The 15802-nt window shown below is 39.6% G+C and overlaps 1 protein-coding gene across 1 annotated transcript in view; it reads left to right on the forward strand.

The window, feature by feature from the left end:
* Neb (nebulin) overlaps positions 1 to 15802 on the forward strand; it is a 198940-nt gene that overhangs the window by 59317 nt on the left and 123821 nt on the right. Inside the window, exons 46-53 of the mRNA XM_028769166.1 lie at positions 1151 to 1255; positions 2144 to 2251; positions 3515 to 3826; positions 3954 to 4160; positions 4800 to 4904; positions 6825 to 6932; positions 11313 to 11624; positions 11815 to 12018. Of these exons, the coding sequence (XP_028624999.1) occupies positions 1151 to 1255; positions 2144 to 2251; positions 3515 to 3826; positions 3954 to 4160; positions 4800 to 4904; positions 6825 to 6932; positions 11313 to 11624; positions 11815 to 12018 (1461 nt within the window). The remainder of the gene's footprint in view (positions 1 to 1150; positions 1256 to 2143; positions 2252 to 3514; positions 3827 to 3953; positions 4161 to 4799; positions 4905 to 6824; positions 6933 to 11312; positions 11625 to 11814; positions 12019 to 15802) is intronic.

A 15802-nucleotide genomic window follows, 5' to 3' on the forward strand; every position in this document is an offset into this window, starting at 1 on the left:
CTGATGTTGAGAGAACTTACTGATTATCAAGTTTTCCTATTGCAGAGTAGAGGAAATTGAGCCCCAGACAGGCAAGGTACCTCTACAGGATGCACAGTGAATCAGTGCCTGGACCAGATGAGAAAGGAGTTCCAATGACTAGCTTCTGCCATTCCACAAGCGCTCTACCACCTCTATACATCATAAACCGCATGCTTGTAGTGTGATATAGTCAAATTTAATATGAATAACTTAGCTCTCTTTTAAATTGTCATACATTCAGGGACTCAGTGGCCATGTTCGGCTTGGGGCTACCACATTAGCTTATGCAAAACATTTTCATCATCACTGAAAATTCTAGTGGATAACATTAGGCTAAAGCAAAGACCAGCCACAGATAACGTGCCAGAACTGTGCCGTTCACTTTACCTATGAGGGAGTTTATAGTAATGTAAAGTTTTAACTGATGTTTGTAAAAACAAAAACTGGGGCTGTTCCTTATCCTACTGAAATCTTTGTGTATACAGACATACATACACATGTTTCTTGCAGGTAAGAGTTTTTGACCAGAGATGCTAATATGGAATTTGAGGTTTGCAATATTTTTTTAAAGGATAGTACCTGCAGGAGGGAGGGCTGTTTCAGAGGGAAAAATTGAACTGTAATGCAGGTTCACCAGAGGCTTGGCCAGTGCAGCTGGCCAAGAGATCCACCTGCCAGAAGCTGGTCCTTCTTGGACCAGGAACCTGAGTGGTGCATGTCCAAGTACTGTTACTGTGGTAGAAGCAGACCGGAAAATGCTGGTGAATGTCTCCCAATGGAGAATTTCTTAAATCAGTTGGATTATACTTCTGCAGATGGAACAATTTTTCTGAAGATTCCAAGATGCTTAGCCCATATTTTGAAGTAAAGAAAAGCAAGCTGCAGAATATCATGTATTATACGATTTTGAAATTGTATGCTTAGAAATTTCTAGGAGGGAGATTTCACCTCTAGGCTTAAGACAAAGGGATGGGGCACTTTGACCCTCTGTCTTGCACCTCCTCTACCATGTTGGGCTTTTGTTTAGAAAAGATAGCCAAAACAGTGGCACCTGTGTACACGTGATGACACGCATGTGCGAAGGGAGTCCTTCTATGATTTTTAAACATGCTCTTGCACTCCCCCCCAGCATCTCTATAAACAAGCATGGGAAGCTGACAAGACAAAAATCCACATCATGCCTGACATCCCCGAGATCGTTTTGGCAAAAGCAAATGCGATTAACATGAGTGATGTAAGTATAAGCCCCCGTTTCCATCTTTCTGTTTAGCCTGTTCCCACCAGTAATAGAAATTAACTCAGTGATGTCTCTTCATGTATGAGAAGGAACATTTAAAAACCAATAGACTGTTGTCTTTTGTTAAAGACAAATGAGCATCTTTCCCTCCCTAATCTTTGCTCTGCTCAAATTTGGAGCAAGGCTGTCCTCAGAGGCTGAGATAGCAATTACAGCTTTGAAGAACTATTGGATTTCATTTTTCGAGGTGTCCCTTGAGCTAAGAGATCTACCAGAAAGAGAAAGGCCTAGGGCTGAGCTATAAAAATTGTCCTAAAAAGAGTTAAAACAATGGAAAGAAAAGATAGATATTTTGAACAAGGCCTACAATAAGGAATGTGAAACTTTCATTAGAAGATGCATTTGATATTTAACTTCATTTCCTTCTTGTCCCAGCTCTGCATGCTGGGTTGGAAGCCTCCAAGCTTGGCAGTCTCTTTCTTTCCATTGTTTGAATTCCATGGAGATTTGGAATTGCTGACACTTTTTCCTTGACTCTGGAATTCACATTACTATACAAGTAAAAGAAAGTACTGTGAAACCAAGATGCCCTTTTGGCATGTGACGATGGCTCCTTTGTAGGCATTCTTTGTCTCTTATTTGATAAAAAATAAACCACTAAGACCCTGCTGGACTTACTCCTAAAGACCAGCTCATTTCCTTTCTGTAATGATATACTAAAGACACACTTGAGCTTAAACAGTGGCTTTGTCTTTTCTGCCCCATAAAATGATGTTTCTTAGACCATTCAACCATTGAACCACCAATAGCATATCTGCCCAATATCAATGACCAGTCTCCTAGAATAAAGCCAGGTTTTCCTGCTGCTCCTTCTTCTCTTTGCAGAAACTCTATAAACTCTCTCTGGAAGAATCTAGAAAGAAAGGCTATGACCTCAGATCGGACGCGATTCCTATCAAGGCTGCCAGAGCGTCGAGGGATATTGCAAGTGACGTAAGTGTGTAGGGCGCCCAGCAAGCAAGCAGAGCAATATAGCCATAGACACCAAGTGAATGGGATATAAAAGTGAACTGTGATCCAGCGACTGTGGACAGTAGAGTCGCTGGACTCCACAAATGCTTCTTGGCAATGTTTGTGTGTCTCCACTGGCATTTCTGGAAAACATACAGACAACACACAATGGGATGCTAATCATGGTAGTACCCTCACAGGCTTAGCTTCCCCACCCCAGAAGTCTAGATAAACTCTCTGCTCCTTGGCCCTGAATTCCCAGCAGGATACTTCACAGAGTGTGGCTAGGGTTTTGATCATTGGTGCTGATGATGGCTGCTCTCAAATCGTGAGAAAACTTGCAACTCATGGTTAAACCATTAGTGGCTTGGCATCAGCTGTGGTAGGTGAACTCATACCCCAGAAACTGATAAACCTTATGAACTAGAGTTCCACATACCTGAGACAGCTGGTGCACTGGGACAAGACTCACATGAAACTTGATCTGGGCCCTAGAAATCTGCTCTCAGAAGGTTTATGGTGTAGAGCAATGAGGGGCACAGTGCACACTTCTCCTTGCTGGTCATGCCATTTCCATTCCCTGCTGTACTCTCCCTTCCCCCTTGTCCTGCATCTTCCCGTCCTATGGCACTCTCCCAGTGCTGAGAGCTCCAAGCTCTTCCTATAGTATACTGGAGTCCATTGTCTTTCCTGGCTCCTCCTCTATAACCTTCACACTCAACCCCATGAACAGATGCCGATAAAGGAATCCTCACTGTCTCCCCTCTGTGGAAGCTGGGTGGGAACAACAACATTTCTCCTTAGTTTTGTCAGTTTGGAAAGGGAAAAAAAATCCTCCAAGATACAAAGCTGCTCTAAAATTACGCTGTGTGTTCCATACCTGAACTAATATTTCAGCAGCAAGTGGCTGGCGGGTTTATTTCCCTGGGCAGCAGCTGGCTGCTCGTTTTCCCTCTCATTTGCTGTGATCTTCCAGTAAGAGCAGAGTGTGAGCATAAATCACTGTAGTGCAGGACGATGTGAGCCCCAGTCCTCTTTCACCCAGCACGTAGTCTCATATAAAATGGGGTCTGTAATAAGGACTCTGCTGCCAGATTTCACAGGCAAATGTCAAAAATGTGTTTCATCAACAGTGGAGCTGAATACAAGTACCAACAAAGTACTGGCACTAAAATATTGATACTAGCAGGATTTTTTTTTTAGTTAAGAAAATTATTCTTCACATTATTCACATTTTCTTCACAGTATAAATACAAGCACAGTTATGAAAAAGAGAAAGGAAAAATGGTTGGTTTTCGCAGTCTGGAGGATGATCCCAAGTTAGTCCATTCCATGCAAGTGGCTAAGATGCAGTCTGATCGAGAGTACAAGAAAAACTACGAGAAGACGAAGACCAGCTACCATACTCCTGCCGACATGCTGAGTGTCACAGCTGCCAAGGACGCGCAAGCCAACATCACCAACACCAACTACAAGCGCCTCATTCACAAGTACATCCTCCTCCCAGATGCAATGAACATCGAGCTGACCAGGAATATGAATCACATCCAGAGTGATGTAAGAGCTTCCAGCTGAGGGGTGGCTGGGTCCCCAGCATGGATGGGAACATCACAGTCTTATCTACCATAGTCTTGTGTCTTAATTGAAGACTTAATTGAAATGGAGTTTGTCTCTTTTCTTTAAGAATGAATATAAGCAAGACTACAGGGAGTGGTACCGAGGGCTTGGATGGAGCCCAGCTGGCTCCTTAGAGGTGGAGAAGGCCAAGAAAGCAACCGAATATGCCAGCGATCAGAAATACCGGCAGCATCCTAGCAACTTCCAGTTTAAAAAGTTGACTGACTCCATGGACATGGTGCTGGCGAAGCAGAATGCTCATACCATGAATAAGGTAGAGAGAGTGGTGCTCTTCCTTCCTCCCAAGCAAGGAGAGGTCAAAAGGCTACAGTCTCTTATTTAGGGAGCTGAACTCAGGTCTCGATTTCTAGGAAGTGACAAGTGATTACAGAACATTGCCTTGAGACATTTTGATGTCCATCTCATACAATGCCTTCCCTTATCTTCTCATTGGGTTAGAAATTACTTAGACTTTCAACACATATATCCTAAGTACTTTCATTCCATTCTTAAGATGGAACCAATGCAGAATGTTATTTTTTCAAATCTGACATTAAAGCTAAGTGTAAGAGGATGCAACTGTAACCTTCTCAATTAGAAAGCTGATCAAGAAGAAGGAAAGCTCAAGATAACTGATAGTCTGTGTGTGTGTGTGTGTGTGTGTGTGTGTGTGTGTGTATATATATATATATATATATATATATATATATATATATATATATATATAGTGAGTATAGAGTTTTTTTAAAAGAATATGAATTTGTTCTTTATTTCTCTTCTGAATCTTATCTTTCTTTACTGTTTTCTACTTTAAACTAAGTTCATTCAAATAAGAAGGAAATTCTATTTTCCTTCCTATTTATCATTAACCATGATTATTCAGACTTAAAAGATCTCTTCTCTCACCCTCTAGCATTTATACACTGTTGACTGGAATAAAGATAAAACCAAGATCCATGTGATGCCTGATACACCAGATATTTTGCAAGCCAAGCAGAATCAGACACTTTACAGTCAGGTAAAGAATGCATGCACATGAATGGCATGTTTTGTCTCAAATCTTACTAAGTTAAAAACTGATGGAATAGACCAGGCAGTGGTGATGCACACCTTTAATCCAAGTACTCAGAAGGCAATGGCAGGTGGATCTCTTAAACTTGAGGCTAGCCTGGTCTATACAGTGAGTTCTAGGATGGCCTGGACTGACTACACAGTGAGATTCTGTCTTGAAAAAGCAAAACAACAACAACAACAAACCACTGATGTAATAGAAAATAACTTATGCAAATGCTAAAAAAAAATTGAGTGAATCAAACTCTTCATTCTAGAGGACTTTCAAGATATTGGTAGGAACATGGGCTTCAGCTGTGTGCACCAAGGAGGCAAGAACTGTTGAGGGAGCTTTAGTGATGGGGCAAAACTTGGTCTTGAAAAACATTAGGTTGTTCTCTGACAATGTTACCTGTTCTAAGTTACTCTGAAGCCAGAAGTTGCAGGCCTGTGGGTGAATTAACACTTGTCAAACATCAGAGGATTAAGTAAAGGATTAATTAGTAGGGCTAGCTCCACAGGTTTATTGAGAGCTAAAAACCCATAGTTCTTGTGACTAAGTTAGTACTGAAGTTTTGTATAGATAAACCCAGTCAATATTTTATTTTCTGTCCTTCTACATTTAAATTGTTAGTTCCCTTTTATAACCTTTGGTTAATTGTTTTAAAGCCTCTAGGAATGTGTTCTAAGTTGTAGATGCCTGATTTCTACCTCAGAAGCAATTAACTCTTGACAGGTGAAGACAGGCAGAGTTCAAATTGCAATTTTCATATCAGAGATGGCTATAACAGCAGTCCTATATAAAGGGCTTAATAACTACTGGTATAATTTTAGGAATTGTTATAGGATCATCATTAGGAATTAAGAAATCTATTTGTCTATATAGCATCACTACAAGACAGTACATCTTTGTTGTTCCATAGAAATCTGCCCAATAGGATGGGCTAATTAATACCCAGGATTTTATAGTATTGGTTTTATAAGGACAGGAAAGACATATCAGCTGCAGTAATCATTTCCTGAGATTTTGTCCTTTGGGCCTTGCCTCTCAATGGCTCTTTCATTGTTGTCCCACAGTGAGACATCTCTGGAAGATCACTTGCTAACTTTTAGCCTCTGCTGGATGGCTCCTGATACTACATCTGTTCCATCTGTATGTTCATTGCACTTTGGCACAAAGTAAAGTTGCCATAAGGAATTATTAAAACATAAAACTAGGTCAAACAGACCTGATAAAATTTGGCTTTGGCATCTCTGAGTTCTTAGATACTGAACAAACCAGCTACTCTGAAGTCTGATTCTTTCACTACTTAAATCAGGACCTGTGACATTGTATTGCCATGAGGAACAAATGAGACACTCTGTAAGGTGCCCAGAACAGTACCCAGCATATAGAATGTCCTAGATGACTATTTTGCTGTGGTGATTTTAACACACCTCCAACAAACAGACTAGAACAGCCAGCACATTTATGAGAACAGCCGTTACTACTATTATCACATAGGTAGTTGAAACTGTGTGATCTGACTGTCTTTTTTAAGTTATCTTAATGTCAATGTTTAAAACATTGATCCCAGTGATCCCAGGCTGCTGTTAATTACAGGGGGAAAGGTACCTTATAAACATGATAGGACCAGATGGTTGCTAAACAGTGGAGGCTTTATTCAAATACGTCATCACCCCAAAACGAAAGAAAAAACAGAAGTAGATCACATGATGCTATACCAGCGATGAGTCTACTCCTACCAAGCCACCGGCTTGGTTTTGTATGTGTTCAGAGTCAGCGTAGACTACTCTCGGGTTCTGTATCTACTCTCTAGATACACTTTGGTGTGTCTGCGACTTTAATATAGGATGAATAGTGCTGAAGAGTCTCTTTACTTTTCAGAAATTCTATAGACTTGGTTGGGAAGAGGCTCTGAAGAAAGGCTATGATCTCCCTGTTGATGCAATTTCTGTCCAGCTGGCCAAGACATCAAGGGACATTGCTAGTGATGTAAGTTCTGGTATGGGGGGAAGAATGTATTTTCATCTGGGTGAGAGATGTAGTGTTGATTACTTTTGAAATGTATCTCTGTTCCTTCACCTCTTTCTATTATACTTCCTCAGAATTGTCTTCCCCGCCCCTCAAACATCAAAGGGGAGTTTTCTAATTACCTAGTGAGCCAGAGTCTCTTTAAGACCCATTTGAATAAGGTGCTGTTCCAGATATTACAAAGGAACTAGATATTGTGGAGTTTTTTATGCATGGCCTAAAATTAATATTCTTGTTTTCTATTTGTCCCTTTTAGACAAATTCAGCCTAGATAATAAATCAACTTTAGCAAGCAGGTATTGATAGCTTTTACCTGCGTATGTCTGAAAATTATGCATCATCGCTTTAACTTAGCCCTCCCTTGCACTTGCATAATCATAAAGTTAGCTCTAGAAATTAAAAATTCAGGGAAACTTTACATTCTCTTGGTTATACAGAGATCTGGTTCATAGAAAAATGCCATTTGTACTCCAAAGGCAGATTCCACATATGTGTGGAAATGGAACTTTTGATGACACCCTACATATGGTCCCCATATTTACTATTTTTTTATAAATTATATTTCATCTGCATATAAATAAATATTTCAATTTGCTAATCCAAAAAAACTAACTAGAAGAAATTCAGATGATCTTGGGTGGGTGAGAGAGCTCTGTGGGTGAGTGAGCTTGCTGCAAGCCTGACAATCTGAGTTAAAGCCCACATGATAGAAGAAGAGAACTGACTCCCACAGGTTGTCTTCTGACCTCCACATGTGTACCATGGCATGTACACTTGCACACAAGTCAATAAATAAGTATAATAAAATTAATTTATGCAAGCTGTTTTATTGTGACAGTGACTGCTGCCAAACCTAATAGCCTCAGTTTGATCCTAGAGATCCACATGATAGAAGGAAGACTATGACTCCCATAAGTTATTCTCTGACTTCCACATGGTCACTGTTGCAGAAGCGCACTCTCTCTCTCCCTCTCTCTCTATTTCTCTTTCTGTCTCTCTGCATGTGTGTATTTCTGTGTCTGTGTGTGTGTTGGTGTGTATGTGTGTGTGTGTGTGTGTGCTAATTTTTTAAATTATAGGTATAAAAACTACAAAGGATCTTGGTTTTAGAGGAATTAATTACCAAAATGTTATAGGGGCACATTACCTTTTAAAATCTTTAAAATAAACAATGATTTGCAAACCAGGCATATTGGCCCATGCTTTTATTCCCCACACTCATTAGACAACGGCAGGCAGATCTCTGTTACAGAATTTGAGGCCACCTGATCTACATAGTAAATATAAGGACAGCCAAAGCTACATAGTAAGATCCTATGTCAAAAAGAAACAAAAAACAAAACAATCGCAATATTTGCTTCCATGTATAGGCTGACGTAGCAGAGGAGGAAGACAGCCTAAAAACAGAATTAGACAAGAAATTCAAAAAATACAAGGGGAAAGTCTCTGTAATTTAACTGTGGCACTCCAAAAATACCAGGAAATAATTTGAACTCTCTGGCTTTCAGAGCAAGACCTCAATAAATCAAGCCAAAATAATGCTGAGTGCACATGATAAAGCAAACTCATTTTCAGTTAGTGGTATGTGCTAATGATAACATAGCAATTGAAAAGGCATCAACAATTTCTAGGCAACCCAATGGCCAATGTTTCCCCATTCCTCTTCTTGCAAACCCACTTGAAACTTTACAGTTAATTTAGCTACCTGTGAACTTTCTTACCACAGGAGAAGCTGTATTATCTCTCCGCTTCAAAAGATTCTTATATCTGTAACGCTTCATAAAGTTAGAGGTAGGTTTGAAGTATGTAGTTTAATAAGTTAAACTAATAGGATTTAGAGTTGAAATATAGAGAGGTTGTTCAGTTCAATTTCTTGCCTGACGTTCTGACTTTCCCCATGTGTGGTGTGAAGAGAGGATGCTATGGTTGGATGGTGGATACTCATAAGGACTTCCATGGTCCTGCAGAGCAGGTGCTTTCTGGGTTGGGTTGTGCTCAGCTATTGTCAGACTTCTTTCTGCTTGTATGTGGTATTTTATAATTTGCTTTGAGTCTATATTCTAAAATATAACAACGTAGCTGTTTTTCTTCTTCTTGACATTTCTTCAAACATTCTTGTTTCCTTGTTCTCCTTTGGTTTTGGTTTTATAACTACAATAATCTTCTATTGGCAGTTCATTCTATTTGTGATTTGTTTGTTTGTTTGTTTGTTTCATCATCTTAAAATAGTGAATCAAATTTTAGTATTCTGTTGCTACAGGAGCTCAGGCCAGCTTAAATGGGCTTCTGCTATGTGCTTATCTGTACTCCATACAGAATTCATGGCTCTACTTTTTATAAGAAATTTTTGCCAGGCTGTCCAAATCAAGGACTGTTGTTAGGTAGCTTTTGTATCACTGTGACAAGAACACCTCACAAGAGATAAGAGACTAGGATTTTTTTAATTCGATATTTTATTTATTTACATTTCAGATGTTATCCCGTTTCCCCATTCCCCCCCCATTAACGCTCTATCCCGTCTCTCCTCCTCCTCTTTTGCTTTTATACCATTTTAATTACATGCAAGTATTAAGGTCAGTTCTAGGTTGAGGAACTAGCAATACAATAGATGCAAATAGTCAAGAAACAAGCAAGACAATAAACACAAATAGTCAAAGAACAAGCAAGGCAATAAACAAAATTCCGTGAACATTCCTGTGATCACTGTTTCTAAGGGCTTATCAGGATGACCAAAATATCTGAGCCAACTTCCCTGTCCTAGCCCAAAGTCATTTTCATGTCTGAAGCCTACTTCCTTGTTCTGGCCTAAGATTTAGATTTCTGCCTGAAATTACTTCTTTGTTCTAGCCTAATGTCAGATTCCTGCATGAAGCTCACTTCCTTGTCCTTGGCCAATGTCATATTCCTGCCAAGCATCCCCAAAAGCTCTCTGTCTCTCCCCACTTTTTATTTTATAAACAAGACTGAACCTGTCTTAGGTTGTTCTGCCAAGAATTCCTTCCTTACCCATCATGGAATATGCGTTATCAAAAGCAGTGCACTTCTGTCTTAGATTGGTAAGGCTCTGTGTAGAATCTTACCTGTCCTTGGCTTGACAGCCTGTTAAATTAATAACTCTGTCTGGGGGGTCCATTTTCAGTGTCAAGTTATGTACTTTGGCTGCCACGATGTTGCTGTTGTTAGAGACAAGCTTTAACATGGTGGGCAGAAATAAAAGTATTCCCAGGACAAAAAGGGCTAGCATGTTCAAGTTATATATGCCATTTGGTTTGACCAAAATGGAAATACTGACCTCAAACCATGAATAATTTTATCAGCATTCACAGTTTCCAAGGCTTCATCCATCCTGGTTGAGCACCTCAGTTTACATCACCACAAGCCAAAAAGATGAAGACAGAAAATCTGACCCTCAGCTGACTCTCTCCTTTTCACTTTTCATTCAGTCCAGGTCCTAGGTCCATGGGACTGTATGACTTACATATAGAGTGGGTCTTTTTCCATCTGGAACTACCCTTACAGATATACCCAGAAGTGTGCCTTCAATCTTTTAGATGACTCTGTATCCAATCATGTTGACAATGCAGATTAACTACCGCAATGGTATAGTCACCTTAAAGCCCAGAATCGTTTAAACATAGTGAGGGACTCTGAGTGAACAGAGCCTATTGTTCTGCATCCTACTATATGTTTAGTGCCTGACATTAAGTAACTGCCACTGCACTTACGAGCAATGTTGTGGTCACTTAGTAGTAATGTAATTTCCCTAACTAAAGCTAAGGACTGGATATTACTTTGGCTGTCTTAAATCTATATGGTCTATTTTCACCTACTTGACAAGATGCTGAGCTCTTGTGAAACTTTGGTTCTAACTAAAATATCAAGATATTCCTATCTGTGCCCATAAGATATAGATTCCAATGTAGACATATGATATAATGATATAATCATGTAAAATTTCTCCAGTCTCCATTTTTGCTTGTTCACCAGATCATATGTATTCATAATTTTTCTCTGCCATTCAGCTCCAATTTTTCTCATAAGCATGGAACAAGCATTTTGCTAAATGTTATCCTGAAGTCAGACAACAGTGTCTGGCACATATTTCTGCCTTTATATAGAACCATTTTCTCAGGATAATCTCTCTTGATATTTGGCTGCATTATATTCTTTGGATAGAGCTAATTGAGCAGAGCTTACTAAAGGATGAAAACACTTCCTGTTAGGTTAGCTCGGAAATCACTTTTCACATCTGTTTTGGGAGGAAAGTATAGCAACAAAGCAAGTTGAGTTTAACTTAGCTTGTGCTTATGTTATTAAAAAGACTCTGTTTCCTGATTTCAGTTTAAATATAAACAAGGCTACCGGAAACAACTGGGACACCATATTGGATTCCAGAGTGTTCAAGATGACCCAAAGCTTGTGCTATCGATGAATGTAGCCAAAATGCAGAGTGAAAGAGAGTACAAGAAAGACTTTGAGAAGTGGAAAACCAAATACACCAGCCCTGTGGACATGCTGGGTGTGGTGTTGGCCAAGAAATGTCAGGCCTTGGTCAGTGATGTGGACTATAAGAACTACCTACACCAGTGGACGTGTCTGCCTGACCAGAATGATGTCATTCAAGCTAAAAAGGTCTATGAGCTGCAAAGTGAGGTCAGTGTCTATCAAATTTGATTACCAAAATCATTCCACATATGAATAGCCATTCATGTGAGAATAAAGCAGAGATTAGAAAGAGGAATTATCATTGACCACCTCAAACAACACCTGTCTGTAACTAGCATCTCCTAGTCATGGTGAAGGAGAAGATGAGGTTTTGATGGCTTGTTTTGTCCTTTCCTAGAATATGTATAAATCTGACCTAGAGTGGCTGAGAGGCATAGGATGGAGTCCCCTGGGTTCTTTGGAAGCAGAAAAGAACAAGCGGGCTTCAGAAATCATCAGTGAGAAGAAATACCGCCAACCTCCAGACAGAAATAAGTTCACCAGCATCCCTGACGCCATGGACATAGTTCTGGCTAAAACAAATGCCAAAAACAGGAGTGACGTGAGTATTTCTTTAGAAACGGACAGAATCGGTCTTAGTGCTCGCTGCCTAGCAGTTAGGAGCATTTGCTCAGTAAATGAGTAGAGCAGCAGTACCTTGCCTCATTTAGTACGGCATAATAGATTGGTTTGATCTATTTGAATTGTCAACTACTTTACACTAAGTAGTTAAATACAGTTTATTTTCAATGTTACTTCATCCAATTTCCTTACTTAGCTAAAATGTAATAAAAATCGTTGAATTTTTTTTTCTTTGACACTTAAATACATTAAGAGCATAGGTAGTTTTGGTTTTGACAGCATGGAAAATATTATAAAGAAACAAGTTTGGGGGTATAGTTGTAATTGTTGTTTTGTTTTTAAATATTTATTTATTTTATGGTTGTGAGTACACTATAGCTGTCTTCAGACACACCGGAAGAGGGCATCGGATCCCATTACAGATCATGTGGTTTCTGGGAATTGAACTCAGGACCTCTGGAAGAGCAGTTAGTGCTCTTAACCACTAATCTACCTCTCCAGCCCTGCTTTGTTTTGTTTTTAACCACAGAGACACATCTCCCTTAAAGAGTATATTTTCTAAAGATATTTGTCTAGCATGTATGAGGTTCAATTCTCGGTACCGCAAAACATTCATATATATATATATATATATGTAAAACAGATTGATCTTAATGCGTTTAATATGGCTGAATCAAGATCACACAATAATTGCATAGCATATAGTCTACCTTTAATACTCCTGTCCAGCATGGATACCAATGCTTGGCATAGAATAGGTGCTCAATAAAGTAGTGATTGGGTGATGTAGCTTTGTGGGACATTTTTGTACAGAGAAGAAGTAGCCACTGTTACTACTCAGGCTAAGCTTCAACTTTACAAGAAGCTGAATTAAGTGCGGTGGACTCTGGACCATGTAAGGAAGTTTAAATAGGTACAAATGATAACTGTGCAGGTTTTAAGAGGCACTCTGTATAGTGTGCTCCATGTGCCCTCCATTTTCAGTGCATACATTAGTTCTTACCTGATACATGAGGCTGTAACTTACAACAGAGCTGTAGCTCTTCTCGTAAGGAAACACAGACAACAGTATTGTTTTTCAAAAGCTGTAGCAGATGCAAGCCTGCCAGTCTCTTTCTGCCTCGTTCTCCAGTTCTTCTCTTTTTGTCTTTGTGATATGCTTTAAATACAAAAGGTAGAAGAACAAGCAAGCACATTTGGGGGTTTGTTTTTGTTTTTTGTCCCCACCCTCACATTACTTCTTAGAATTTTAATTAAGGTGTGTGTAGGTGGGGGGGGGGGAGCTCTGAATAGAGAAGATAAGCAAGGGAAAGACTAGACCATAAAGTCCATGTCCTAGCTGCAGCGGTGCTGAATAGCAATGCTGTTGGGACTTTGCACGCCCAGGCAGAAGCCAGACTAGCTAGGGTGCTTGAGCCTCTTCTTTTGAATATGCTGATCTAAATAACATTAGCATTCATTGTGCATTCTGTGTGATCAAGGTAACATATAATATTGAGGAAATTTCTCTACTGGGACACTGTTGCACCCTGGAAGAAATTTGACAATATCTAGAAAGTTTTTTCCTTTGCTTGTTCTAATTTGGAGGTGGTGTGCTACTGGCCTCTAGCGGATAGAAAGCAGGAATGGCTACTAAAAATACCCCAGGACACAAAACTGTGTCCTACAATCAAGAGCCGTCCAGAATGTAACACCATGCTTAATAGGCCAAAAAGCATTGCAGTTCCTACCAGAAAGATTAGTAAAGAACTTGAGTAAACATATATTAATATTAATGGGCCTTATTTCAGTTTGGTCCTGAAGGCCTAATTAACTTCCCTGAGCCAATTGCATAATAGAAAGCATATTCATACAGAAGAAAAGTACAAAATCTAAGGAATTAATGAATCCTTAAAATGTTTATACTGGAGGGCTAGTGAGATGGATCGGTGGATAAAGGCACTTGCTACCAAGCCTGAGCACTTGCATGTGATACATGGTGTCCACATTGGTGAACAAGAAGCTACTCCTGCAAGTTGTCCTCTTGCTCCCACGTACAAGTCATGGCACCTGAATCCTATACACACACACACACACACACACACATACACATGCATATATATATATATATATGTGTGTGTATACATACACATATACACGCATATAGAATACATACACACATATACACACATGCACACATATAAACACACATACATAACACACATACATAATACATACACATATACACATACATACATATACATACACGTACATAATACACACACATATACACATACATACATATACGTACATAATACATATACACATATACATAGACACATATATACTCATATACACACATGCACACACACTAAATAAATGTTAAGTAACAAAAACTTATTCAGTTTTACTACTAATACCCTTTGTGGTAAAAGAAAAATGATTCCCCAGTGCAACTGGGGGTCACACATTGCATTTATTCTTACTCTGGATTATTTCCTCTCTGTCTTCTAAGTCTTTGATGTTTGTGACAAGTACAACATCTCTTTCACCTTGGGCTTTTAAGGTGTCCTCATGATGATTCAGACTGTGTCTTTTCACAAAGAAACTACACATTGTATCCTGCCCAGGCATCACAGCAGGAGAGCCCAGGACATCAGGTTGTCCTGTTGCTAATCATTTGAACTTTTATCACTTGCTTAAAGTGATAGACATCCAAATTCAAAACTCACATAGTTGGGATTGAACATAAGACGCCTTCTCTAACTAAACAGAGAAGGGGGAGATGCCAGAAGCCAGGACCCTCGCCCTTACCCTTACCCCCTACCTTTCCCCACCTGCACAATGTCCTCTGAAGCTTGGCAACTGCAAGATCCTGCTTAGCAACTGCATATAGACTCAAAGCAGAGTACTCTGCATATAGACTCAAAGCAGACTCAAAGCAGAGTATTCTTCTTAAGAATAGCAGGGAGACCATAACTCAAGCAGTGTACCATATCTTCTGAAGAACTGCAGGTAGATCATAATTCAAGGCAGTGTACCATATAGACCATGACATGTTTCAAGGCACAGGCCAAGAAGATTTTGTACTTTTCCACCACCTGGACCCTCTTACCCCCTCCCCTTGTAAAACATGCTATAAAAAAGCATTTCATGTTCAAAAAAAAAAAGAAATTAATAAAAAAAAAAAGTAAAAAAAAAAAAAAGTGATATTGCCAGATTCCTCTCCTGTTGAGTTAGTCATTTAAAGAGCAAGTCTCGCTATGTATTGCTGGGTGACCTGGAACTCACTCTGTATATGTAGACCAGGTTGCCCTCAAACCCACAGAGACACCTGCCTCTGCCTCTCAAGCGCTGGGAATGCACCACATTTGGCAACATATCACTATATGGACTAGTAGTGGAATTCAAAACTTGTAATTGATTTCTTGTTGATAAATTTGATACTATATAAATATTCTGTCTTTTCAAACTTTCACTTTTATTTAATTACTAAGATTTTTTGTTTTCTTCTTCTTTTCTTTTTTATTGTACATTTTATTTACATTTCAGATGTTATCCCCTTACCCCATTCCCCCCACCGCCGCCCAGGAACCCTCCCATCCCACCCCCCCTCCTGCTTCTATGAGGTTATGCCCCCACCCACTCACTCACTCCCATCTCCCCACCCTCAAATTCCCCAACACTGGGGCATCCAGCCTTCTTGGGACCAAGGATCTCCTCTCCTACCTATGCCCGACAAGGCCATCCTCCCCTACATATACAGCTGGAGCCATGGATCTCTC

This window comes from Grammomys surdaster, unplaced genomic scaffold (assembly GCF_004785775.1).
Source record: "Grammomys surdaster isolate TR1022 unplaced genomic scaffold, NIH_TR_1.0 191, whole genome shotgun sequence".
Classification (NCBI taxonomy): domain Eukaryota; kingdom Metazoa; phylum Chordata; class Mammalia; order Rodentia; family Muridae; genus Grammomys; species Grammomys surdaster.